The 24,211-nt window shown below is 37.5% G+C and overlaps 3 protein-coding genes and 2 long non-coding RNA genes across 5 annotated transcripts in view; 2 read left to right on the top strand and 3 right to left on the bottom strand.

The window, feature by feature from the left end:
* Positions 1–351: 351 nt before the first annotated feature.
* On the bottom strand, positions 352–5,952 carry LOC103137967 (peroxisomal biogenesis factor 19-like). The gene is made up of 8 exons (XM_007552000.2): positions 5,832–5,952; positions 4,848–4,936; positions 4,305–4,467; positions 3,174–3,259; positions 2,925–3,098; positions 2,671–2,841; positions 2,044–2,088; positions 352–1,656 (listed from the first exon to the last, which is right to left on the bottom strand). The coding sequence occupies exons 1-8, from the start codon at positions 5,893–5,895 to the stop codon at positions 1,570–1,572; spliced, it is 879 nt and encodes a 292-aa protein (XP_007552062.1). The 5' UTR covers positions 5,896–5,952; the 3' UTR covers positions 352–1,569.
* Positions 5,953–7,576: 1,624 nt separating this feature from the next.
* Positions 7,577–12,917, top strand: myadmb (myeloid associated differentiation marker b). The gene is made up of 2 exons (XM_007551999.2): positions 7,577–7,751; positions 11,734–12,917. The coding sequence occupies exon 2, from the start codon at positions 11,803–11,805 to the stop codon at positions 12,682–12,684; it is 882 nt and encodes a 293-aa protein (XP_007552061.1). The 5' UTR covers positions 7,577–7,751; positions 11,734–11,802; the 3' UTR covers positions 12,685–12,917.
* A 1,705-nt stretch (positions 12,918–14,622) lies between these two features.
* Positions 14,623–16,973, bottom strand: LOC107836219 (uncharacterized). Its single transcript, XR_001662081.1, has 2 exons — positions 16,559–16,973; positions 14,623–15,139 (listed from the first exon to the last, which is right to left on the bottom strand). It is a non-coding gene; the product is annotated as an uncharacterized LOC107836219 (long non-coding RNA).
* A 3,835-nt stretch (positions 16,974–20,808) lies between these two features.
* nfatc4 (nuclear factor of activated T cells 4) overlaps positions 20,809–24,211 on the bottom strand; it is a 27,959-nt gene continuing 24,556 nt past the window's right edge. Inside the window, exons 13-14 of the mRNA XM_007551998.2 lie at positions 22,331–23,020; positions 20,809–21,074 (exon numbers count right to left, since the gene is read on the bottom strand). Of these exons, the coding sequence (XP_007552060.1) occupies positions 21,013–21,074; positions 22,331–23,020 (752 nt within the window). The 3' untranslated portion in view covers positions 20,809–21,012. The remainder of the gene's footprint in view (positions 21,075–22,330; positions 23,021–24,211) is intronic.
* The window catches only part of LOC107836222 (uncharacterized), a 14,600-nt gene continuing 13,416 nt past the window's right edge, over positions 23,028–24,211 (top strand). The window contains exon 1 of the long non-coding RNA XR_001662084.1: positions 23,028–23,524. This is a non-coding gene — a long non-coding RNA (uncharacterized LOC107836222). The remainder of the gene's footprint in view (positions 23,525–24,211) is intronic.

Genomic DNA, 24,211 nt, shown 5'->3' with positions numbered 1-24,211 from the left:
AGGACTTTGGTATTTGTCCTTTGCAAAAAGTACTTTATTAAACACATTAGAATAAAATGGTTGAGATTTCATAACATGCCTTTAATTGTGACACAAATGAAACTAATATATGTGAATAATAAATTGTGGCTGTATCTTGGAAAACTTTTTGAACATTTTATGTCTTTATTTACTCTCAAAAATGGTCAAATTTATGTCTTATGTTTTATATAGAGATGTTTCTTTTTATGTTTTTTAAGGCCGCTTTGAGTCTGAATGTAGTAAAAAATGTAACATACAAATTTTGTTTCAGCAACTTCTTATAAAAAGGAAACCAACTGAGTAAAAACACAGACTAAAAACACATTTCTATACACATATCAATGTTTATTACATTTACAAAACACAGTAGTGTCATAACAGGTTGCATTTTGTTTATTTTCAGGGTGCCGGGTCGGCCCTGAGAGCTGATTACCCTTAACCCCAAACCATGTGACCAAACCTCTGCAGCCGCTTCTCATTCAGCTGCTTCTGATGGACCTCTGATGTCTGTTCAGTGCATAGCTAAATCCTTTGACAGTACCCCTTTATTGTGCCGTTACAGATGGGGCGATGGCCATGTCATTTCTGGACCTCTCTCTATTGTTAAGAGGAAAAGTGTTGTCTATGAGGCAAAGAGTCGCTGATGAAAAGTGGGCTTGCTGGAATAAACAAACCAAAAAGTGCTAACATCAGGGCGTTGATGCGTTACCAAACAGTCCACCTGCACACATGTTGCACATTTATCCCTCCTCATGTGACACAATGTGATGCTTCTCCTCTCACCTTTTCTAGAAAGACACCTTACGTGCAATTATCGCTCTAAAAACCCACTGTGGTCATTTTGGGTTTTTTTCCTGCATGTTAAAAAACACCGGGAATCACACAGGAAGCACTTAGTACAGTAATTGAACACTCTAATGATCACTGTAACCACAGCAAAGCCATTCAGGAATCGGGTCCGTCACTTCACATCAAAACCTGGGAATGGGGATAACAGGAGGGGAATGGATCTTGTTTAGTTCCTTGCAGATTAATTATTTTAAAGTTTTAAACAAAAAATAACATTTTGTTGATCAAAACTACCACATCTTTATCTCGTTATTAAAACTATGACTGAATTAGCCAGCTGAACAGCAGCAGAAGAGCTAAAAACTGAACTCTAGCTGCTTGTGAAAAGGCACCATTCAAACCTGCGAGTTGTCAGGAGAGAATTCACCACGAGGCTAAACAGTCGGTAAAATCAACACGGAGAACAGCTGAGCTCATTTCTTCTCCAGAAAATCCTGTTAAAATTAATCGCGGAGGAGTTTCTGCAACCGCTAACTATCACAAATATCTTTGATGGTGTTAGAGAGTATTTGGGTTTCCTTTTGGGTTTTTCCCTCCAGTTGTTTTTACACACACACACCTTTCTATGAACAGAACCTGCGTTCTGATCTCACTCCTTCCTGACCCATGTTTCACTCTCTAAAGTCCTTCCTGCTGCTGAAACACACACAGAGGAACCGTTTGGCTTCAGATCTTCTGATGGACCGCCGCACCACCTCATCACATGACAGAGCACTGCTCCGCTGCCCCGGCCCCGCCCACTCCCGGCAGGTTGAGGGAGTCCATGTCAAAATTAAAGCCGGGAGGCTGCAAAGGAAGCAGAAACAGGAACCTTCATGAGTAAATACATCTCACTTAGACGCCTTTCATCACAACATCTAACACAAAGTTCATATTTTTTGGCTATTTTTATGTATATTGCCACCTTCCTAAAATAATGGCCCAAGTCATTATTTGACAAAAGTGATTTTCTTCCCCTAAATTATCTTTTTTGGCAAAAACAATAAACAGATAAATCACTTTGACAAAAAGTAATTTTTTTTGCCTTGATCATCTGTTTTGGGAAAAAGAAAAAAAAGAAAAGAAAAAAAGATTAAAAAGAAAGAAAGAAAAATTTTATTCCATTTCAGGAAACCTTTAAGACGAGATAAATTTATTACACACAGAACAAACAGATGCTGTAAATCAGCTTACCGTGTCACCTGCCAACTCCTTAGGTGGCTGGCCAAGATCCTGCAGCTGTAAAATCAAACAAATATGACCAGCATTCATTATTACTGTCCACATTCAGAAAAAAAAAACAATCTCACCAACCTTCTTTCAACCAAAAAGCTGACACTTAGCATGTGTTCCTTTATAAAACATGTCTAGTCCAGCAGCCTACCGTGGTTTTGAGTTAAATAATTAAAGTTGATTGGAAAATTGAAAACATCGCTAGGTAATAATGTGGTATTGGGAGAGGTTATTAACAATACCAATGATAGTGTTTAAAATTCAAATATAAAAAAAAATAATTAAAATGAATATAATGTTTCATCCTAATTAAAATGTCCAAAATGTTTGGATCTTGTATCCATGTCTCTTTATTTGCTGAAGTTGTAGCATATAGACCGGTAAAGACAGGCAGTGGTTCCACTGAATAATAAACAAACAAACAATGCTTAGCCTGGGGGGCCCAAGTAAAGCCTGGAGGCCCGCCAGGCTTATGATACACTGAGCCCCAACAACAGATCTAACCATTTTAAATACATAAATAGGCTGGTAAATTATAATTTCAGCTTGTTTCTTTAACATGTGTAACATGAGTAGCAGCTGAATCACCTTTTGCATCAGATCCATGATGCTCTCGAACGTCCGCTCTTTATCCTCCGCCTCCTCTTCCTCGTTCTCAAACAGCTTACAGATGTCTCCCATGATCTTCGCCTGCTGCTGGTACCGCTGGTGATCCTCAGCACTGAGGGTTGACTTGTTTGTTTCCAGCCACTCTGGATACTGTTCAGGAAACAACAGCTACCATCAATATAGAACAGCATGGTGAAGATTTTCCTCATCCATTTGTTAGAAATGAGGCAGACCTTGGAGGTGATCTCTTTGAGAGATGGATAGAGGACGTCTTTAGAGAGGAGATTCTGCATGATGGACTGCATGATGGGGAGGATGTTTCCATCTTCACCTCCTCCGTCGCCGCCTTCTTCAAGCCCCAAACCCTCCAGAGCTTTCACCAGGTCGTCTCCAGCCAAACCAGACGACTGAAACAAAACACATTGCCTATAAACTGCTGATTATTTTCAGAGCTATTATTTATTTTCTCTGACTCCCCTCACCTGCAGGTTGTCTGCATTCTTTGCCAGGCCACGAAGAGTTTCTTTAAGGCAGGAGGTGAACTCTTGCTGGGAGGCAGTATCGGTGCCTGGAGAGAACAAACAGAACAAACCATGGAAACCAGTAGAGGTAGCTTTGTCAAAATGTTGATGGTTATTTTACATTTTGATACTTTCCAACCCCGATGTCAAGGTATTTTTATATCTGGATTTTATATGAAAGACAAATGCAAAGTAGCACATGATCATGAAGTGGATTTTTATTCATAAAAATTTGAACAGTGCTTCTGATACTTTGCAGAACATTTTGGGGTTTGTCTCTACCAGCTTTGCACATCTAGTGACTGAAATTTTGCCTCTTCTTCTTTGTAAAAATCATTGAAGTGTAGTAAAACTGGATGGAGATCCAGATTATCAGCTGGATTTAGATTTAGACTTTCACCATATTCAGGCAGCAGATAAAAATGACCCAAATCTGATTTTTTTTTTTTTAGATCAGAACAGTCTGAACCAATTCTGATCTTGTCACCCAAAAACAATCCGATCTGTGCCACTTCGATATGTGGTACTAAATCGAATACATATCTGATTGTTTTCAAAGTGTCTGCAGTCAGAACGGTCATGTCACGTTTTATTTAATGTAACATGCATCATAATTCTGGACCAGAAGAAGTCAGACGCTTTAAATCCTGACGTAAACAACGGATGAAAATTACAATTTTGAAATTATGAAAGAAATCTATGTCAGTAGATTGCATCACATCACCAATCCCGCCACTCCTACGCCTCTAGAAAGACTTTTATGACTTCTAATAAAATGTTTAAAAGCAGATGTCAGTGGATCGAAGTCTGCAATCGAGTAAAAATCTTTGAATATAAGTGGTTCTATTTATAAATAAATAGAACGTAAAAACAAAAGTACCTTCGGTTCCACCTAAGATCCTAGCAAGGTTTTAATTAATCTCTAATAATTTTGCCATAATTAATAAAATATAAAGACTATCTCCATTAACCATCTGTTCTGGCAGGTCAATTCTGTATCATTGTTGAATTAGAGTTGTGGTCCGCACAAGAGAGATGAGATGAACTCTGCTCCAAGAAACTGTAAATAAACTCTGTTCAGAGAGCACTTACCAACTTTTCCTGCAGCCTCTGAAAGTTTGTGGAAGTGCTGCAAGAGTTCCGATTCCTCCTGGGCGAGCTCGGACATGGCCTTCTCAAACTCCTCCCTGGCCTGGGCCGCCATGTCCCCCTCAAACAGGGTCTCAAAAAGTTTGCTGTCCTCTAATAGAGGGGGCTGAATAAAAACAGAAACATTTAAATAAACATACAGGTTATTTTTACCTGCATTTACACTGCAGGTGAGAAACTAACCTTTTCACATTAGTTTAAAATTGGTGTTTAAGACTTTAAAGAAGTGCCAAAATGTTTGGTCAAATAAACTGTCAAATGTTAAAAACCCATAATAAAGTAAAAAAATTCTGTAGAAGGTAAGAAATAGATTGAGAATTTAAATTTCCTTTAAATTCTTCATTTTAAAGGTAAAATAGTTCCTTTCTAAGAGATCCAAAAGAGAAAGAAAACTTCTCACAGTAGCAACTTGAGCATAGTTTCTCATTATCAGGAGGAGAAATCAACCTGCTGGAGAAAAGTGAGCATTAAGAAGTTAAAACAAACCTTTTCTGCCCCGCTGCTGGCAGAAGATGAAGCAGCTGCAGGTTCCGGTGCAGAAGCAGCAGATGCTTTATCAAAATCATCCAACGCACCTGAAGAGACAAGATAACGTCAGGTCAGATTAAGCTGGTCTCAAATCTAGGAAACGTATGAGTTTAATGACTCTAAAATTGTACCCAGAGTAATTTTTTTTGGTTAGGGTTACTCTAACCAATTATTTTATTGTTTGCAATAAAACAATTGTTTGCAATTGTTTTATTACAAACAATAAAACAATTGTTTAAAAAAAACAATAAAACAATTGTTTTATTGTTTGCACTATAAAACAATACCAGTATGGATCTGCAGGGAAGGCATAATAATTAACAATTATAGTGCAACAACATATTTCTAAACTAAAACTACGGTGATACAACATTATGCGTGCGTGTGTGTGTGTGTGTGTGTGTGTGTGTGTCTTTCACAGTTGCAAATTAGATCGTTGCATATTAAAATTGCATTAAACAATCGGATAACAAATTAAAGATTAAAATACGTATAATTTGTTTGCAGTAGTCCTGGCAGACATTTTAGCAATCAATGTTCAAAGCCCGCTGCCTCCTAAAATGTACGTGAGTCTAAAAAAAAAAGACACATAATGCAACCAAGTTATGACAAATACACCAGACAAAGGTTAGTACACAGTGAAAGTACATGCCCAGAGTAAATAAAGGCAGGCTTTTTTACGTTAAACAACCAAAGCTGCTAACTGGTTTCGGAGTTTAAGTATATAAAGGAAAGTTTTTTCCACTTTAAAAGCAGTTTGAAGGCCACTAAAGACTGCTCCAACTGTCAGCGGTCATATGTTAGCTCATCAGAGTCCTCTCCGATCACCTGAACCCCCGACACGGACACAAAAACAAACCAGGGGTCCCAGTTGTGCTTTACAGGCAGTTTAACATCCCAGGGAAGACAGTCCGTCAAGACAAGCCTCCTGTCAACACTCACTGTCCAGTAGTTCGTCCAATTCTGCATCGTGTCCGCCTGACGGATCTCCAGCTCCTGACGCCATGATGTTCAACAGCCCTCGCGCAACCGGCGAACTCTTCCGAATGCTTCCGAACGGTCCCGAGAACTGCAACGTCACAACACAACCTCTGACGTAGCCGTTCAGTTGCTCACTCGTTACATCTAGCAGCACCACCTAGCGGTTTGATAGCCAACTTACCAGCCCCCAGAACCAGACTACTGATTTTGTTTTTTTGTTTGTTTAGAGACAGATATACAATATTTTGTTGTGGTTGCCACTTAATACAAATCGTTTTATTTTAGACCGTGTATTTTCAGTAACATTACTGTTGTTATATATGTGTTAACCTTTTTGTTCGTCTCAGGTCAGTAGGTTGACTTTAGCGTAAGGAGTAAATTTTTGCCAAAAGAAAAACATTTTCTAAAACAAAAAAGATGTGGAAAAGTATGAGTTTCAAAATTAAAAAATGTGCAAGAAAAAAACTCATAAATGTTGAGAGTGGTCTTATAAATTTACCAGAAAACCAAATGTAAAAAAAAAAAAAAAAAAAAAAGAGCTTTGGAAAATGTTCAGTTTCAAAAACCAAACATATTAACTCCCTTTTTTTTCAATAAAGTTTCTGAGCCACAGTTACAGGTGGCAACAGAAAAACAATTACTGGTTGCTTTAGTAACCACCAACTGTCAAGCACAATAGCAGTCAGGAGAAAAAAACCTTTTGACTAAAGTGAATTTGAAGAATAAATAAACCAGCTGTGATGAGCTTTACATACATAATAATGTTATGATAAAACACAGTTACACACACAAATACACAAAATAAAAATTATAGTATATGAAAATAAAGTCAGGCATAGTAATTGAAAGCATCTAAACGGTATGATCAATTTTAAAGAGTAAGTTATAGTAATATTTCAGAGATACTTACTTTAAAGTTTATGACTGGAACCTGTGGATTTTATGATAAAACCATTATTTCTTAACATGGATTTCACCAAAAATGAAAAAATAAAAAGTTGACTTTTTAGACAGTTTTCACTGAGATAAAGCTGAAAATATGAATTGAACTTATGTAATAAAAATGAGTTTTACACATTTTTATTACATGGGTTCGATTCATAAAAGAAAACACCATTAGGGCATTCATCACAACTTTTGTCATGTAATAAAAATGAGTTTTACACATTTTTAATACATGACAAAAGTTGTGATGAATGCCCTAATGGTGTTTTCTTTAATGACTAATTTAAGATATAATAGTGGTTAATATCATAGAGGCTTTATCTCCCTCATTAAATTGAAAGTGCACTGAAAAATTTCCCCTCCATTGTTTTGCAGTCAGTCAGGAAGCGCAGCAGTCCTTCGGTGAATTAATGTTGCCAGGCAATGCATACAAATAAACCAAAGCTGCAGATGTGCAGCATGGTGATCTGGTTGAGTTTTGTTTTCACAAACATCCGGCTTGTGGCTTTCAGAAAGTTAAACATACAATCGTATTAATATTGCTTAGCAGATAATTATGCAAGTTTCACATTAAAAACTTAGAATACTGAAAAGTTTTCCTGTGCAAACTTTTATTGAATGAGTGAAGTTGTGTTATAGTTACTAACAGGAGACCTCAGCCAGTCAGCACGAATGTAAGTAACCATGGAAACGCAAGAGGCTGAACTTTTGCTCTGTGGGAGTTGAGCAGCAGAGGCCCCGGTCATTTTGTCGTCAGAGGAGGAGTTCAGACAGAATAACGGTGCATATGTTCACCGCCTAATTTGGTTTTCTGGGCGTGGAGCCGCTGTTCTGGGGGGTGGGTTGGAAAATCCAGCCAGAGGGCTGAAGAGTTACAATCTGCATCTTTCTACCTCTGCTTGCTCTGGAGAACAGAGACCAGCATCAGGGGAAAAGGTAAGAAACGTCTAAATTTAACAGGAAAAACAAAATGCTGGAATTTTTGTGAACCCATAAAGATAAGATTTCTCACTGAAATAGATTTTTTTTATTCATAAGAATGCCACTTTTAAGCTAGCTTATAAGATTTAAATGAACATAAAATATGTTGGAGAAAATGTGTTTGCAACAATGTTTAAGCTCAAAAACAGTAGAAAAGGGTGAAAGTTAAGTTTACATTGTTTTATATTCCACGTTTAGCAACTTAAATTTTTTTATTTCAACTGATTTGTCATGAATATGTGCCACTTTGTGTAGAGACAGATGTGCAGCATGGCAGAAGGGTGTGGCAGGCTGAGAGGAACCAAAGTGATCGATTTTTAGCTCAACATATGCAGTTTGACTAGCAGACAGATGAGCTATAAACTAAGTAACATTTTCTTAAAGCTGGAAATGAAAAATGTTTATCAAATAAATCAGTCTGGATGGTGGAAATGCAAGAACTTATAAGTGTTTGTTGTTTTTTATTTTTAATTCTGCATATATTTTGCTGCACTGTTACAAATGGCATAAAGTATTTTTGGTTGCATGAAAAATCCTCATTATTATTTCTTCTGAAGGTGTTACTATGCCTTTTATACCAAATGGAGCAACCTGTGTCCAATGTGCATTTTCTGCATCGTTGAGTCCCATTCAAAAAGCTTTTTAAGCATTTCACCATTACTGTTCCTTTTATATTTATTTTTTCCATTAAACATAAATTATGAGTCAAAAAGAACTACAGTGGGTCAGAAATTGAACATTTTATTGTTTTTCAACTGGAGAAAATTTCAGGTTTTCTCGACTTTGACACTAAAAAACAGTTTTCAAAACATTTCCATCTGGGATAATAAATAAAATAAAATTTTTATGGCTAAAAGCCCTACAACTGCAATTTAAGGGATTTAAAATTTAGAAAACACCTGAATTTTTGTAAAGTATAAAGAGAACTGGTGTTGATAATGACATTCATGAAATAAAAATGAAATAAAGAAGATGGTGACAAAATGTTTCTTTTAAAATATGATTCTGTGTCTAAATGACAGATTTATTTTGAATCTACTGCTGGGTTTTATAAGTGGTTCTATAATGCCAAGCGCTTTACCTTCTCATTGTAAAGAGAGAAAAATGATTCTAAATTTAGATTGGTGGATATTTTTTCCTTACAGTTTGTCTTGCTTAATGCAGCTGTCCCAGTCAACCCTGGGGGTTCCAGGCTCAGGAATGCCTTATCCAGCTATAAATAGAGGAGGAACTATTTTTATTCTTTCAGAAAAACAAAAAATCTGCTACATTTAAAATTTGAAATCCATTTGTTAGTCGGTTTATCACAAAACTCTGGATCCAGGTTATTTTAAAGTTCTTTTCCCTTCTATTACGTACAAACTTTATTAATAAGATGCAGACATTATGCTCTCCACATCAGATATACAGAACAACAGCACCACAGTTTCATTTTAAACTGCAGCTAAATGTCTCACAATTTACTGCTTAACTGTAAAATGCAGTTTAAATGAAATGTGAGTTTTAATGTGCATGTTTGTTTGCTGCATGTTGAGGTGCAGGAAGCAGGGCGTGGCAGGCAGCACACCCACCTTAAATGTCAGGGGCTGAACTTCACTAAAAGCCTGGAACAGATCCATACCCTGCAATTAGATAGAAACTACCTCCCCTCTAATATTCTGTCTCTAAATTAATTATTTTCTTATCGATGAAGGGATTTGCTCCAACCTCTCCTCTTTTAATTTTTTATGTGCCGTGAGTCAGTTTGATTCAAATAATCACATTTTTTTGCCCTTTCTGACTCACTGTCACTGGGATCGTTTCCCAACAGAGCCCCGTCTTGTGTTTTGACCCATCATGCATTTTGCCGTAAATGGATTACAGGTCAAATTGAGTAAGTGATGTTGTGTCATGACAACGAAACAAACAGCCCGCCTGACCTCCCGGAAATTTGCTTCCTGAACGTCTTGTTCCTGCTTGCTGCCACGTTCTTTTTTTAAAGTATGAACTTGTAATGTTTTCCGTGCTGCGCTGCAAAAAACAACACTTTTTCCACACTTTTCCTTTTTCTCCTATATGTCATTTCTTTCCTAACTGGATGCAGCAGGCGGGAAGGAGTGGTGGTGGCAGGAATGGGGGTGGATTTTTCCATGCTGAACCCTTCATGTATGTTTTGAATGGTTTACGCGAGCTGGTAGCCACAACTATAAAGCTGAAGAGGGGAGGGAAAATAACGCAAAGCCCTTATGGAAACCATGAGGGGAGCTGCTGCTAAATAGCAGGGAAGGAGTGCAGATATGACAAAGTCGCCAGTTGTTCCGACAGCAACATCTGGATTGCATCAAGCTAGTTGGAAAATCTGACCAGGAATCAAGGAGGAGGTGCAGGGAGTGAGGGAGAGTGGTGAAAGGAACTAGGACCACCGCTGACTCACTCTGCAGCTATTTCAACCATCACTGTGTTTACACGCCGAGTCCTTCTGCGGCCGAGCGCAGGGCTTCCCCAGTCTCCCTCCTGCCTCCCCGCTCATCCTCAGGGGGGTTTTAACACATCCACATCTCCATTTCCTTCCCTCTTTGTTAGCTTTTTTTGTCTTCTCACCTCCAATTTTAACTGTACAGCCATGAAACTTTTGTAGGGGTTTAACAGGCCTAACATAAACAGGAATTTTTTCCTTGTTTATAGCTGTCTCCCTGTGTAAACTGGGAATTAGGAATTCACCGCTTGTGGAGCCAAATGGACGATGAATGTCACTAGGGGAGTAGGAGTGAAAGGCCAGCGCAGAATAATCAGACTCCCTCTAAACTTTAAAAATTTCCACTGAAATGGAAATTTAACTTTAAATTACCCAAATTAAATAAGTTTAGGTTTCGCAAACTGGTCGGTAAGTTTTAGTTTTTAATGTTTCTTTTTTCAACTGAACATAGATCCATGTTAGAAACACAACAGCATTGAAAAAACACAAAATCTTACAAAGTATTTTGTCTCGTTTATAGTGAAAATAGCTTAGTACACTTGAAATAAAACAACAGTAACTCACAAGTAACTTTCAGGAAGATATAAGAACTTATTTTAAGTCAACAATTCGTGAATATTGACAATAAAGTACGAGTTCCACTGGAAGACGATTTTACCTTTTACATGGGGAAAAATGTCTTCTTATAAGTATCTATCTGCCAGTAGAACTTGTACTTTTGACCAATATTCAAGAATTAGTGACTTAAAACAAGCTCCTATATCTTGCTGAAAAGTTACTTGTAAATTAACACTTGGCTTTCAAGTGTACTAAGATATTTTTACTACAAATGAGAAAATATCTGGGAAAATTTTGTGTTTTTGAAGTGCAGCCATTTCTGCCTCCTTCCCCAAATTGGGGACTGATTTATAATCTAATGGCAAATCACACACAGTTGTATCACGGTAAGGGTGAGCATTTATTGTATCATTTGCAACACAGTGCACTTATTCTGTTCTAATCTATTGGAGTTTGGAAATTTTCTTGTTTTCATTCTAGAAAGACTTCTGAGTTTTTGGTGAAAATTTCTTTTCAATCTACAATGGCTGCAAAGGGAGCGCATGAGAGAGGCTGTGTTTAGAACATGACGACAGACAGACATGCTGAGGGGACTGGTGGAGTTCATGATGTCGGTCCATCATGGAGGATGTGAGCATGGAGGCTCGTCATGGAGGAACGTCAGAGTTCAACATTCAGTGTTCAGTTCCAGATACACCTAAAGGAAGAAATGTTCCTCAGCTGTAAATGTACTGTGACAATTGCAACCACAGTGGAGTCTTTATTTGTGGTTTTGAATTGGGTTTTCATGCTCCGAATTGTTGTGTCTGCCATTCATGAAAACAATAAGAACATTGTGCGGCTGGGAAAACGGCGTGTAGGAGAACTGGGCAGAGCTCACATGGTTTTATCTAAATACTTGTTTTTCTCTTTTGTTTCTTACAGCTTACCATCTTGCTGAAGGCTGGCAGCGAAACTCTGCTCCAGGAAGGAAACCTTTGGATAAATCTCACCATGCCTGTCGTCCTGAAGTCCAGTCCTCTGCTCTGGACGCGGCTGGCTGCGCTGGTCTTCACCTGTGTGGCCTTCTCTTTGGGTTTGCATGGGGCCAAACTCTACCTCCACACTGGAGACTTTTGCATCTTCTGCTGGGCCTTCAGCTTCGCCGGGACTCTTCTCGTCATCCTGGTGGAGCTTTTCGGCCTGCAGACCAGAGCCCCTGTTTCCTGGAAGAACTTCCCCATCACCTTTGCGTGCTACGCCGCCCTGCTCTGCCTGTCGGCCTCCATCATCTTTCCCATCTACTTCCTGAGGGGTTCTGGAGAACAAAGCGAGGTCCGCGACTTCCGCATCGTATGCACCGTTTTCTCCTGCCTGGCCACCATCGCCTACATAAGCGAGGTCTGCCTCACCAAGGCTCGGCCAGGCGAGGTCGCCGGCTACATGGCCACCGCTCCGGGACTGCTCAAAGTCCTGGAAACCTTCGTGGCCTGCGTCATCTTCGTCTTCATCAGCGAACCCGTTTTGTACGACCGTCACCATTCAGTGAAGTACTGCATGTCAGTGTACTGCATCTGCTTCATCCTGACTGCGGTCATCATCCTGCTCTGCATCGGCGAGTGCACCGGGTTCCTCCCTTTTCCATTCGCCCGCTTCCTTTCTGCCTACTCACTGCTGGCTGTCGTCCTCTATATGTCAGCGACCATCATCTGGCCGATCTTCAACTTTGACCCCCATAATGGCGGCCAGAATCAGAGACCATACAACTGCAGCAGCGCGGTTGGCTTGTGCACTTGGGACAAGTGCATGGCGGTGGCCGTGCTCACCGGGGTCAACTTTATGCTCTACCTGGCCGACCTCGTTTACTCCACCCGCCTGGTGTTTGTCAGCGCCTGATTGTAGGAGAAGGAAGTTGGGCTGAAAGTTACAATGGCGTATTAGGGCCATGTAGACAGACAATAACAGAGGAGTACATTTCTGCCAAAACACTCAGAAATTTTCTAGAAAAACTTGGAAATTTCTGAGTTTGGAAAGATACAATTTCGCTATGCGAAACTGAAATTTTGAGATTAATCTCAGAAATTCTTCAGAAAAAACTTGGAGATTTTTAAGTTTCAAAAGTTGAAAATATTTTAATTTTGTCATTTTTTGCAATGAAAATCACTGATTTGTGGAACTAATTTAGAAATATTTGCAAAACATTTTGCGATATTTGTGGTTATGTATGATGACAAATGTGACTTTTTGTCACTGTTCGCATCAGTCACGGACTGTTGCTGCATTCCAATTACCTAGGAGGTAAAACATTTCTGAGCTCTAAAGGTTGCAAATTTTCAACTTCTGAGACTTAGAAAATTTTACGTTTTTTTCTAGAAAATTTCTGAGATCAATCTCAAAAGTTCTGAGTTTTGTCTTGCAAATTTTTTACTTTGGAGCTCAAACATTTCTGTTTTTTCTAGAAAATTTCTGAGATTAATGTCAAAATTTCTGAGTTTTTTTTCTCGCAAATTTACTCTTCTTTTCATTCTACAATGCACGAATATGCCGTTGTAGGCAGTGTACTCCAAAGGAAATTGAATTTGGTCTCCTAATTCAGGGCTGTAAAACTGCTGTCGAACTTACTGCTGCAAGAAAGCGTCTGTTTCATATTACTGTATTAGTTCTGATCATAATGAGGAGAAGTGACCCAAAATAACTCTTTGACTGTTAAACAGGAATGAATTGTTTCAAAAAGACAGTGGAAAAAAAGGGTTTTGAAAGGTATATTAACCTCAAAGTAGCATTTAAATCTTGTGCTCTTCCAGACTCCACGGCCAAATTTAATTTAGTTGAAGTATACTGCAGTAGTGAGGATTTTAGACGAGAAAGGTTTAAAGTCAGTGGTCTAGTTTACATCTACCAATGTAATTTCTTAAAAAAAGAACAAAAAGTTCAGAATTTGATTTGTTTGGTTTTTTTAGTGTCTCTAATCATCTTCTGTATTTTTCTTTATGTTTTGCTCCCACCAACCTGAATTTTAAGCAACCACAGCAGGTTTGCTTATTTGAAAAAGCGTACAAATAAGCAAAGCTGATTGATTTAACTGCATGAATAATCATGTTTTAGCTGCATACTGAAAATAAAACAGAAAGTAGTTTGATGTACAAAGAAATAGGGCATTTTTTTTGTCTTTCTCCCAAGGTTAATGACACTGACTGCAAATGGCGTCATACTCCTAATTTTAAAACGGAACACAGCGCTGCCATTTTAGCTTAGATAAAGCAGAGGCATAAGCTGTGTTTGAGGGAAAACATCTGTACCTAAGAACAGCTGATTTTGTTGGTGATCGACTGATTTAGGTTACTAGGATGTACAATTTTAAGTTCACCAATAGCTGTATGTCAACTGCAAATAACCTACACCGATTGCAAATGAACTTAAATGTAACTTAGTGCTAGCAAATGTTAGCTACCACACTTTCGGTAGTCAGAAAAAAGGCTATCTTTCAACTAATGCTGCCTTTACCCCCCTCACTTTGAGTCCTCTGCGTTTCAGCCATCATGTAAGTTTCTCCACACGATGCTTCTGTGTTGAAAAATATTGAAACGAAGCTCAACTGACGCCGCCATTCTATTTGTGCTTTGTTTGTCCCAACATCCGGGCAACAGTGACGTCATTCGCGATCGGTCCCATTTCCCACAAAAATATAAAAAATTACAAACGTAAAGATACTTGATTGTTTTAAATATAAGAGTGTATGCTTGGAGAAATAACAACAACAACAAAAACCCCAGTAAAATAACATTTAAAAAAAAACCCAGTAAAATAACATTAAAAAAAAATCATGATCAAACCAATCATCCTTTGAATCTGTGCAACTCAAAATGCAATTCACAGTTTTCGTATGTTGACATTTTTTCCTTAATTTACCTATTTTTTAAAAGTGTTTTATAATTTCCTTCTGTTTTGTAAGACTGCCATGCTTTATGTTTCTTCTAATCCAGAAAGGGTTTTTGTTTTTTGGTTTTTTCCAATAAACTGGTTTTCTTTACTTATGATATTGTGTACTGTGGGCCTGGCTGAGTTGTCTGAATTGATGGATTTCTCTAATAACCTGAGGAAAAATTTATTTCAGTTAAAGTAGTGTGAAAGAAAACTAAGTAAATAATCTAGTTTCTTATTGCATGATGTGTGTTGGTCAAATGTCAAATATTGTGTAAGCCGCAAATGGACAAAATGATCATTTTTAAATGTCTGAAGTCGCACTTAAAAGCAATTTGAAGTCTTTGTGTATACATTTTTTAAAGCTCATATTTGTTGACAGTTTTCCAAAAATAAAAGTTGTTGATTTCTCACACAACCTTTAAAAAACCTTTAAAAACACTGTCTTCAGGATTTATTTCATCCAGATCCGCAACAACCTGATCATCAACATTAATTTTCTGTTCAGTATATGGATCTCCTGCTTCAACCCTTTACATTGTCCATAAAATCAGAGAATGCCGTCACCTTCGACTGAAAATACACAGTTTGCCTTTTCACTTCTTCTTCTGGTAACGACAAACTTAAAAAGGATTCATGTAAATCAGTTGCATCTTGATAGCATTTAATAAACTTGGCAAAGTTAGAAGACACTTCCGGAACATTTTCTCGTGACGTCATTAATGCGGAGATTTTCTCCATAAATTTTGAAGCTTGTTTGCACTTTAAACTTCGTTTTTCTTGACATGTTTTGATGTAAAACTCCAAACCCTTTTGTGTGAATTTGATGGTTCTTTTCTCTTGTGACGTCTCGGTGTCATCCTCTTTGCTCTTTACATCAGACATTTTTAGCGATTCTTTGAATTATTTCACACATTTAAAAGCGGAATAATCCAGGAATCCACAAAGCACAAACGTGTCTCTTTATTTAAAGAGGTTGATTCTTGTGAACAAACATTTCCATGATGGGCGTCGGCTCACGTCTGGATCCAATTAGGCGTCAACTTGTCACATCCAGCTCATCTCATCAGTCTTTGCAGTGAAATAATGTCTTTAAACTCCAGTAGTTTCACCGTTTTCCTTTACGGCTTGAACAATATTGCCACGTACCAGTTTAATGAATGAGTGACGTGTCAATCCAGGCTTGACGCAGCAGTCGCTTGATTTCATCAAAGACAATCCAAAACCTTTTGTTTGATGATGATCCTTGAAATCCTTGAAATCCTTAAATCCAGCATGTCAATTAATGACGAATTGTTCCTTTTAGTCCACGGGCTGGTTCCTTACTTGATCCATAGAAATGTCTTTACTTGATCCATGGGGAGGTTTTTACTGATGTAGTGGCGATTGTTTGCCAAACCAAACATCCAACAAAGTTCCAATAAGCCACTGAGACACTGGGGTCAAGTATTTTAACGCAGGCAAAGAAGGTTCAGGATCCAAACTTGTAACTTGTTCTTCATGATTTATTTTGACATCTTTGCAAAACAAAAAAAAGGAACAATTACAGAGTTCAAACTTCCTTTTGTTTTCTCTGCTTCCTTGCACTGGTAAAAACCATAGGCCCCTAACCCAAATGCCTGCTGGTCCTTTACCAGGCCCCTACATTTATAGAAAGCGGGCCAACCCGCATCACTTCCTGTTTACTTAAAAAAATATCAATAAGAAAAAATAATAAAACAAAAGATAAATTAAATCAACAATTATTAACTTACAAATAAATTCTGTAAATAATACAAAAAATATACATTTAAGAACAAACTAACAAAATTCAAATGAATAAAGAATATAAACAATAAATAGCTCCAACACAATATGTTTAGTGATTGTTAATGAAGAGTCAAATGAAATTAATTTTCAACTTTTTAGCATAGGTTCTGGGCTGGCTTTTGCTTCCCATATAGTTACATTGCAAGCTGGAATATAAAAATCACAACAATTACAGCTTCCTAATACTTGTATGCGTTACATATAAATTTATTGTTTGTATGGAAACATGTTTTATTTGGTTACCAATAAATGAATTGTTAATTTGCTCCATTGGTTCTGGACTGCTGAGAAAATGAAGGTTATAAAAGAAGCACTTATTTTCCGGTTGGTGGTTTTATATGTTTTTATATTTCACAAGTTTAGGTATTTAAACGACATCAGTGTTATATGAAAATCATGTAATCATGACAATAAAATCACAAAACAGAAAAAAAAAAATGTTTGGGCTCGCTCTGATGGATGGATGGATGAATGGATGGATGGATGGATGGATGATAATCAAATAACTTATAGCTACTTGATTCTGCAATTTCACGTTTCATTGCGTTTAATCTTCCATTTTTTTGTTTATTCATCTGTTGATTTGATGTTTGAGAGATCAGGTTTATTCTACACAGCGCCACCATGTGGCCATTATGTGAATGTAAACTATTCAGTTGAATTAATTATTAATAAATAAGAAATATAACTGTGTGGACCGACAAACATAGGTCAGTAAATCACCTAAATACTATTAATACCTCTGTTTACTTTGTTAAGTCACCTCCTTCCGTTCCCTCCTTTCCCATTCCAGAAATAGAACTGGTCCCAGTATAAAGTGTCTTTATTTTTAGCAACTTACTGAAGAGCGAGAGACAGTCAACACTTGAGTCTACTGTAAACCTGTTGACAGGAAAGGAGCAGACAATGCCAGCATTTTCTCAAACAACATCACTTTCCACCATGAAATGTGTTAAGAACAAACGGTTGATATTAATAAAAAAAGTACAAGTTCCACTGACATATTTTCTCTTAAGACATTGGGGGAAAAATAAATCTTTGTTATAATTGAAAAAAAAATCTGCCGTTGGAACTAGTATCAACATTCAACAATTATTGACTTATAACAAGATTATTGGCATGTTGCAACGTGAAGCTACGCGCAAAGATCCCCGCTAATGATGATCACCATTAATTTTTACGACGGTTCTTCTAGATAAAAAAAGGACAAGTAAATGTCAGAAAAGTTCTTGTTCCACAGGCAGATTATTTCACTTGTAACCAGGCATTTTTCCCATGTTATGAGTGAAAAAGCCAAAAATTTGTCTTCAACGTTTTGCAAAGTACAAATAAAAGAAGCTTTAATGGTGCCGCTGCCTGATGTTTGAAGCTATACCGCCCCCTAGTGGAACTTAAAGTTATTTCATGCAAATCCGATGGAAAAAGCCAGGAATTATCCCAAAATAAAAATGTAAAACGTCTTATTTGTTTTCATGCAGACAAACATTCTTGTAATCCAGGTTGGTAAAAAAAATTTTTTTTGTTTATTAAACACAATTTACAAATATTATACAAAAGTCTGGTTGCTTGGAGGCAAAAGTGATGATAGGTGGTGCTGTGGCTCTATTTTTACTGTTTTCTAACACTAATTATGACACAAGACAATTAAAAAGCTATACAGATGTTTGAGCCTTTTACATAAAAAAAAGAATGACAGAACAAATAAATCAATGAGGAAATAGTCAGTTACAGTATAAGATATATCAGGACATAAAAAGAGAATCAAAAATAAACATGAGGATACTTCTGTAAGATGCCATCATTAAAAAACAAAATTCTTCAAATTAATTTAGCTATCTCTATCAAGTTTCAGCTTTATGTGTTTTTCTTTGGTCATTTTTACGTCTTCATAAGATACATAAAAAAGTTGGGTTTTCCATCTCACTCCAGGCGACGCACTGAAACAGTCGCTGGGCGCGTGCGTAACCTTTGAACTCTCCAGCAGACGACAGGCCTTATATAGTCATGCTGGATCTGGATTATCCCAGAAACGCATCGTCTCTCAACACAATCCGCTGCTAAATCCTCCTAACCTGACACTGTTTTACAAGAGTACACTGCAAAAACACTAAATTTGACAAAGCAGCAAGATTCAGCACAATATAGAAATTCATTTTAAGTCAATAATTCCATAATACTGATGAAAATGTACTAAATTATTTCATTTTTAACATGGGGAAATGTCTTGTTACAAGTGAAATAATCTGCCAGTGTAACAAGTACTTTTTCATCAGTATAAAGGAGTTATTGACTAAAAAGAAGCTCCAATATTTCACTGAAAAGTTATTAGCAGGGCAGTTCTGTCTTATTTCAAATGCACTAAAATGTTTGCACTAGAAACTATACCAAACATACATGGTAAGATTTTGTGTTTTGCAGTGTAGAAGGGCTCAGACTCATAAAAAGACAGATAATCCAATTTCTAGGTCACATCAGTAATAATCTTAATTTGAACTTAATTTGGTCAGCTGAAGGGAAAAACAGAGTGTCCATGATGTTGCTCAAGTGTAAGGCAACACTTTACTATACAGTGATGCAAGTTATGACAAGGCATTTATTTTATTTTATTTGCAAAAAAATGCTGATCTCAGTTACACTTTGATAAATAAAAACACAGCATAAAAATGCTTTTAGATGTCAAGCAGTCTGAAAATTTCTCTTTACACAGAAACCTACAAAAAATCCAGTTAAATTAAAAGAAAAAGGATTAATTTTCAACATTCTTTGAGTGTTGTTGACACCAAATCACATTTTCATGTTTTCTAAATACACCAAAGCTGCTAATTAATGAAAGCCAAAACATGTCCTTCATCTTGGACTTGTGAAATTATATTTCAAATATATTACTGCTTACAAATTTATTTTTCCCGTTTTATCCTTTCTTTTTTCTTTAAAAGAAAGTTGAAAAATGGGAGAGGAAAATGATGCGTATCGAAAGAATAAACAATACAGGATTTTGTTTTTCCATTAAATCTGGTTACTGAAAACATTTCAAGCCCTCTTTTACAGCCAAGTAGAGACTGAAATTTAGTTTGCTTTAATTTAATGTCAGACTGACCTTTCTTGGATATTTTTAGACTGGGAAAGTATGCCTGAAAAGACAAACAAAGTGTAAAATCGATGCAAGTAGTCAGGATTTGTTCTTTTACAAACCCCCCGCCCAAAAAACTGCATCATAGTTTATGTTCAAACATAAGGGTGCTTTCACATTTTTGACATTTTAGTTTAGTTTTTACTCTTATTTAGCTTCTTATGCTAAAGAGAAGCATCATACTGGAAAACTGTTTTGCTTTTTTGTACTGGAAATTGCGAGTGTAGCGTCTTGTCCAAGGATATTACAACTGAGACAGACAGACAGAGCGAGGTTCGAGCCGGCAACACATCGCCGTCGCTCCAAAGTCTTTCAGTCCCTCGCAGACTGAAAGACCGCAGAGCTTAAAATACATAATTTTACAATTCATTTTCATAGTGTTGGTCAGGACCCAAGCTGCAGCATTTTGGATGAAAAAAAAAAAAATTGAGCCAAAGTTGGAAAAGTAAGTCAGTAAGGTGTTTAGTTATAATTTCAGTTTGGTTATGATGAGAAAGTAAATTATTGAAATGTATTCCTCACTGAAACCAAAAAAAGTGCAACTAAATTTCTTTCTAATTGTTTTTTACAATCCCAATTAGATTTTACAGGCTTTAAACATTTGCATCCATCTTTGTTTCAGCAGTTACTTTTTTATTTTTATGTTTTTAAAAGCAGACAGCAGAACATAGGACTTATAGTTCGTCTGCAGATTTGTAAAATTTGGAAAGAAATTAATTTTTTGAAAACCGTTTCGGCTTCTTCACTTCAACTTTCTGAACAGGAACTAGATACGGTTTTAACATCTTGAGGCACATTTGGAGACTGATTTAGAGAATCAGTTCATGTTAACTGGTTAACTTAATTATCAAACCTTAAAATAAAACATAAAAAAATACATAGTTTACAGCAGCTATTAACTGCACAACAACCTTGTACTGACTGCTTTTTGGCGAGATTGGATCTTAAATTGTGCAACTGAGAAAAAAATCTGCTGAATCGTCATCTATGGTTAATTAAAAGGTTTTTGTGCAGTTAATAGCTGCTATAAACTTTGTGGTCCAATATAATTAATTCATGAAACTTTTTTCAACAATAATTATTTCCGCTTTCATTCTTTTAAGTCTGTTTGTTTCAGGCTACAAATAAACATCCAAAAGAGACACCAGACTCACACAGCGTAGTTTCTTATATAATTTATTTTGGCAGATATTTTAAAACATCAGTTTCCCTTTTATAAAACAGTGGTTGGAATAAAATTGCATACATTTCCCACCAGATTCCCCTGTCAGCTATGTGCTACTGCAGTTATCCCAACTTAATACCAAGTGCAAAGGGAATTTAAAAAGATGCTGAACATTAAACCGGGTTCATCACGGGCTGGACTAGTTTTTCATGTGCGAGCCTGACTGGTAGGCCTGGATGTCCTCCCCGATGAACTCTGACACTATGGAGGAGACAGAATAAGAGAGGAAAATTACCAACTGAATTGTGTGTAACAAATGTTGCACTTTTGGTTCCTAATCAAACCAAGTCTAACCGACTATTGGGTGATAAAACATCCCAAAGCAGGGATGTTAAACTAATTTTCGTTTTAGGCACAAACAAGATGTTCCAAAGGGCGGGTTGAGCCAGAATGTACAGATAAAACCCACTAAAAACAGTTAAAATAGCAATAAATAGCTGTGTCTGCATCTGACGAGTATAACGGTGCATTAGGCTCATTGATAATAAAGGGAAAAAAAGGAGTAAATTATAAAAATGTTCAAAATTTTTTGAAAAATTTTCAAAAATTAGGTGGAAATTTTCAGATTAATCTCAATAATTTTAGTTCTGTTTGTTTTCTGTGTGTGTTGTGAAAACGTTATGGTACCTTTTTGAGGTTGATTGTTTATATTAATAATAAAAAAAACCAAACAATCTAGTATGGATCCCCCTACGGCACATGGAGGATTTTTTTTCTTTTGCGTTCCCTCGCAATAATGTACTGATCAGTTCATGCGGCATAATTGAATACTGAAAGTCTTTCTTACGGTGTCCACCATATTTTCTGTATAATATAGGGCTTTAGTAGGTTTTTTCCATGTATGTTAAAATCTTGTTTGTGAAGTATGTGAAGTTTTATGCACCACAAAGCTATGTGCAAAATGCAAAAGCAGTTTCTGTTTATTACCCTGTGAGTACGGGGTAATGTCATGACTGACTGTTTTGATTGTGTTTTGTTGTGTTGGTAGTCTGAATGGTTAATAAAGATGTGCAGTTCCATCTCAACTTTACACAAATAAACACAAATAAGTGAATAAACTGATTTTCTGCATCAAAGAGGCTGCAGCTCTTTAAGTGCTCTTTAAGTATGTATTTGCAATTTCAAATCGACATTTCTGAATGTATACAAAACAGATTAGGGCGTATTCGCTAGTTTATTGCGAGGTAACGCAAAATAATTTTTTTCCCCATGTCCACTAGGTGGCTCTGTAATCTAGTGACCAAACACATAAATAGGTATTTTAGCTCATTTTTCCTGTATTAGTTGGATTTAGCTGAATGGACTACATCCATGTTAATCAACATGATTGTGATGCTACAGATGCTAGTCACTACATTTGGTTTAAATTTAGCACTGTTGCTAATTTTGAGCAGCAGTACCCCTGATTCTGGTCAGATCTTCATAAATGTTCTTGTTGTCTCTTATAGCTGCCTCACCTTCTTCAAAGGTAATGTGGTGCATAGAGGCCGAGCTGGTGAACTCCAGTGGACACTCCTGGTTCTTGGCGTCCCCGTCTCCCCCGTGACTCGTACCCAGCATCCTTCCCTGAGGTTCCCAGCCCTCGTAGTGGGAGTACGGCGCCGAACAGGCGTCCTGGTAAGGGTTGGACGGAGGCGAGGGACACAGCTCCTGAGGATAGGCGGAGTACTGCGGGAAAGGTGAGGTGGGGATCGGAGGCAGCGGGGAGTTGGCCAGGGGGCTTTCAGTGGGGAACGGGCTGAGAGAGGAGGAGTGGGACGGAGAGGGCGAAGAGGACAGATAGGGAGAGTCCAGCCACGGGGAAGGAGACGGGGACGGAGGCTGAGGACCGCGTGGATACAGAGGGGGGAGCAGTTCGGTGAAGCCCAGCTCCAGGTTCTCAAAGCTGGGGTTACGCTCAGACAGAGGCGCCCTGGACCCGCCTGGCTCCTCCACGGTGCTGTCGGGTTTGGGGCAGTACTCCTCTTGGTAGCTCATGGGCGGGCAGGGAGGTGAGTAGGTGGAGGGATAGGGGGGGAGGTGGAAGCCGAGGCCGCGGTCGTCCGACACGTGGAAGCCTCTGTCCATTCTGGGCGGACACACAGTTCCCCCGTCCAGAGGGGGAACAGAGGGACGGGACAGCAAGGGATCCTCTTCTTTAAACATAACTGAGAGGAAAACAGACGGAAATAATCTAATTCACATAATATTTCTATTTATCCTGGGTTTTTCATCATTACCAGGTTAAGCTGGAGCTATCTGTATCAGCCCCAAAATAGATCGGGTATCAGTGACAATGCACCCTATCTATAGTATTTAGATCTATTCATTCTAATTCTATACTTTCTGCTCTGATCGAAGTAAAGCTTTATTATTTATTTTACTTTATATTTAGAAGTCCTAACTGCACTTTCTGAACCATCTGAAAGAAGATTTGTTGCACTTTATTTTTTACAGGTTTAACCAAGGTAGTCAACCTATTGCTTTGTCAATTTCAGTTTCCTTATTAATTATTTTACATTGGCTGTTAAACTCCTAATTGCACTAATTGAAGAAATTAAAGTTGTAAATGGCTGCAAACAGATGCACAGTTATACAACCTTACATCTTTGAGAAGCAGAAGTGGAGCCTCCTGCACAGCCAACAGGAATGCAGAAAGTGGTTACTGGATGGTTAAGTCAACAACAAAACACTTGTCTTTTCCAGCAACCATTAGACGGCGCATAAAGCGGTAAAACCAGGTGCTGGAACTCCGCTCTGGTTGCTAGGTAACGGCGGTGGGCTTAGCTGTGGTTGCTAGGTGACGGCACACTGCCCGTCAAATGTGGCTCAACATTAGAGAGGTGTTTGAAAAGACAAATTTTCCAGACACCACAAATCATTAACCTATTGCCAAAAAACAGCTGGGTCTTTTTTTAAAAGCATTTTTAAAAGAAGTTGTGTAGAAAAACATGCAAAAAGTGAATTTTACATAATAACTTCCCTTTAAAGTTTAGTAAAATATATGCTTTTATTAACCTGGTTTCATAGTAAATGTAAAATATAAGACATAAAGTTAACACATACTTTATCAGCTTTATTAATCCACATGGCTGCAAATAATCTCAAATATGCAGAATGAGGTAAAGATTGTAACCATTAAACTTGCAAAACTCAAATTTGTACTGCACAGAAACAGGAGAAACAAAGCACGATGACTGCCTTGTATGTTGTTACAAACATACAAATTGTAATGAGAGAAAACAGGAATATAAACGTTACTGATTTAGCCATTTTCTGCAAGAACCACACAAACATAGGAGATGTTTGTTTTCTTCACCAACAAAATTATTTTCACCTCTAGTTAAAGTGTGTAAAAA

Source organism: Poecilia formosa, unplaced genomic scaffold, assembly GCF_000485575.1.
Source record: "Poecilia formosa unplaced genomic scaffold, Poecilia_formosa-5.1.2 Scaffold45, whole genome shotgun sequence".
NCBI lineage: Eukaryota > Metazoa > Chordata > Actinopteri > Cyprinodontiformes > Poeciliidae > Poecilia > Poecilia formosa.
The sequence above is the reverse complement of the archived record's forward strand: the minus strand, read 5'-3'. Positions and strand labels throughout refer to the sequence as shown.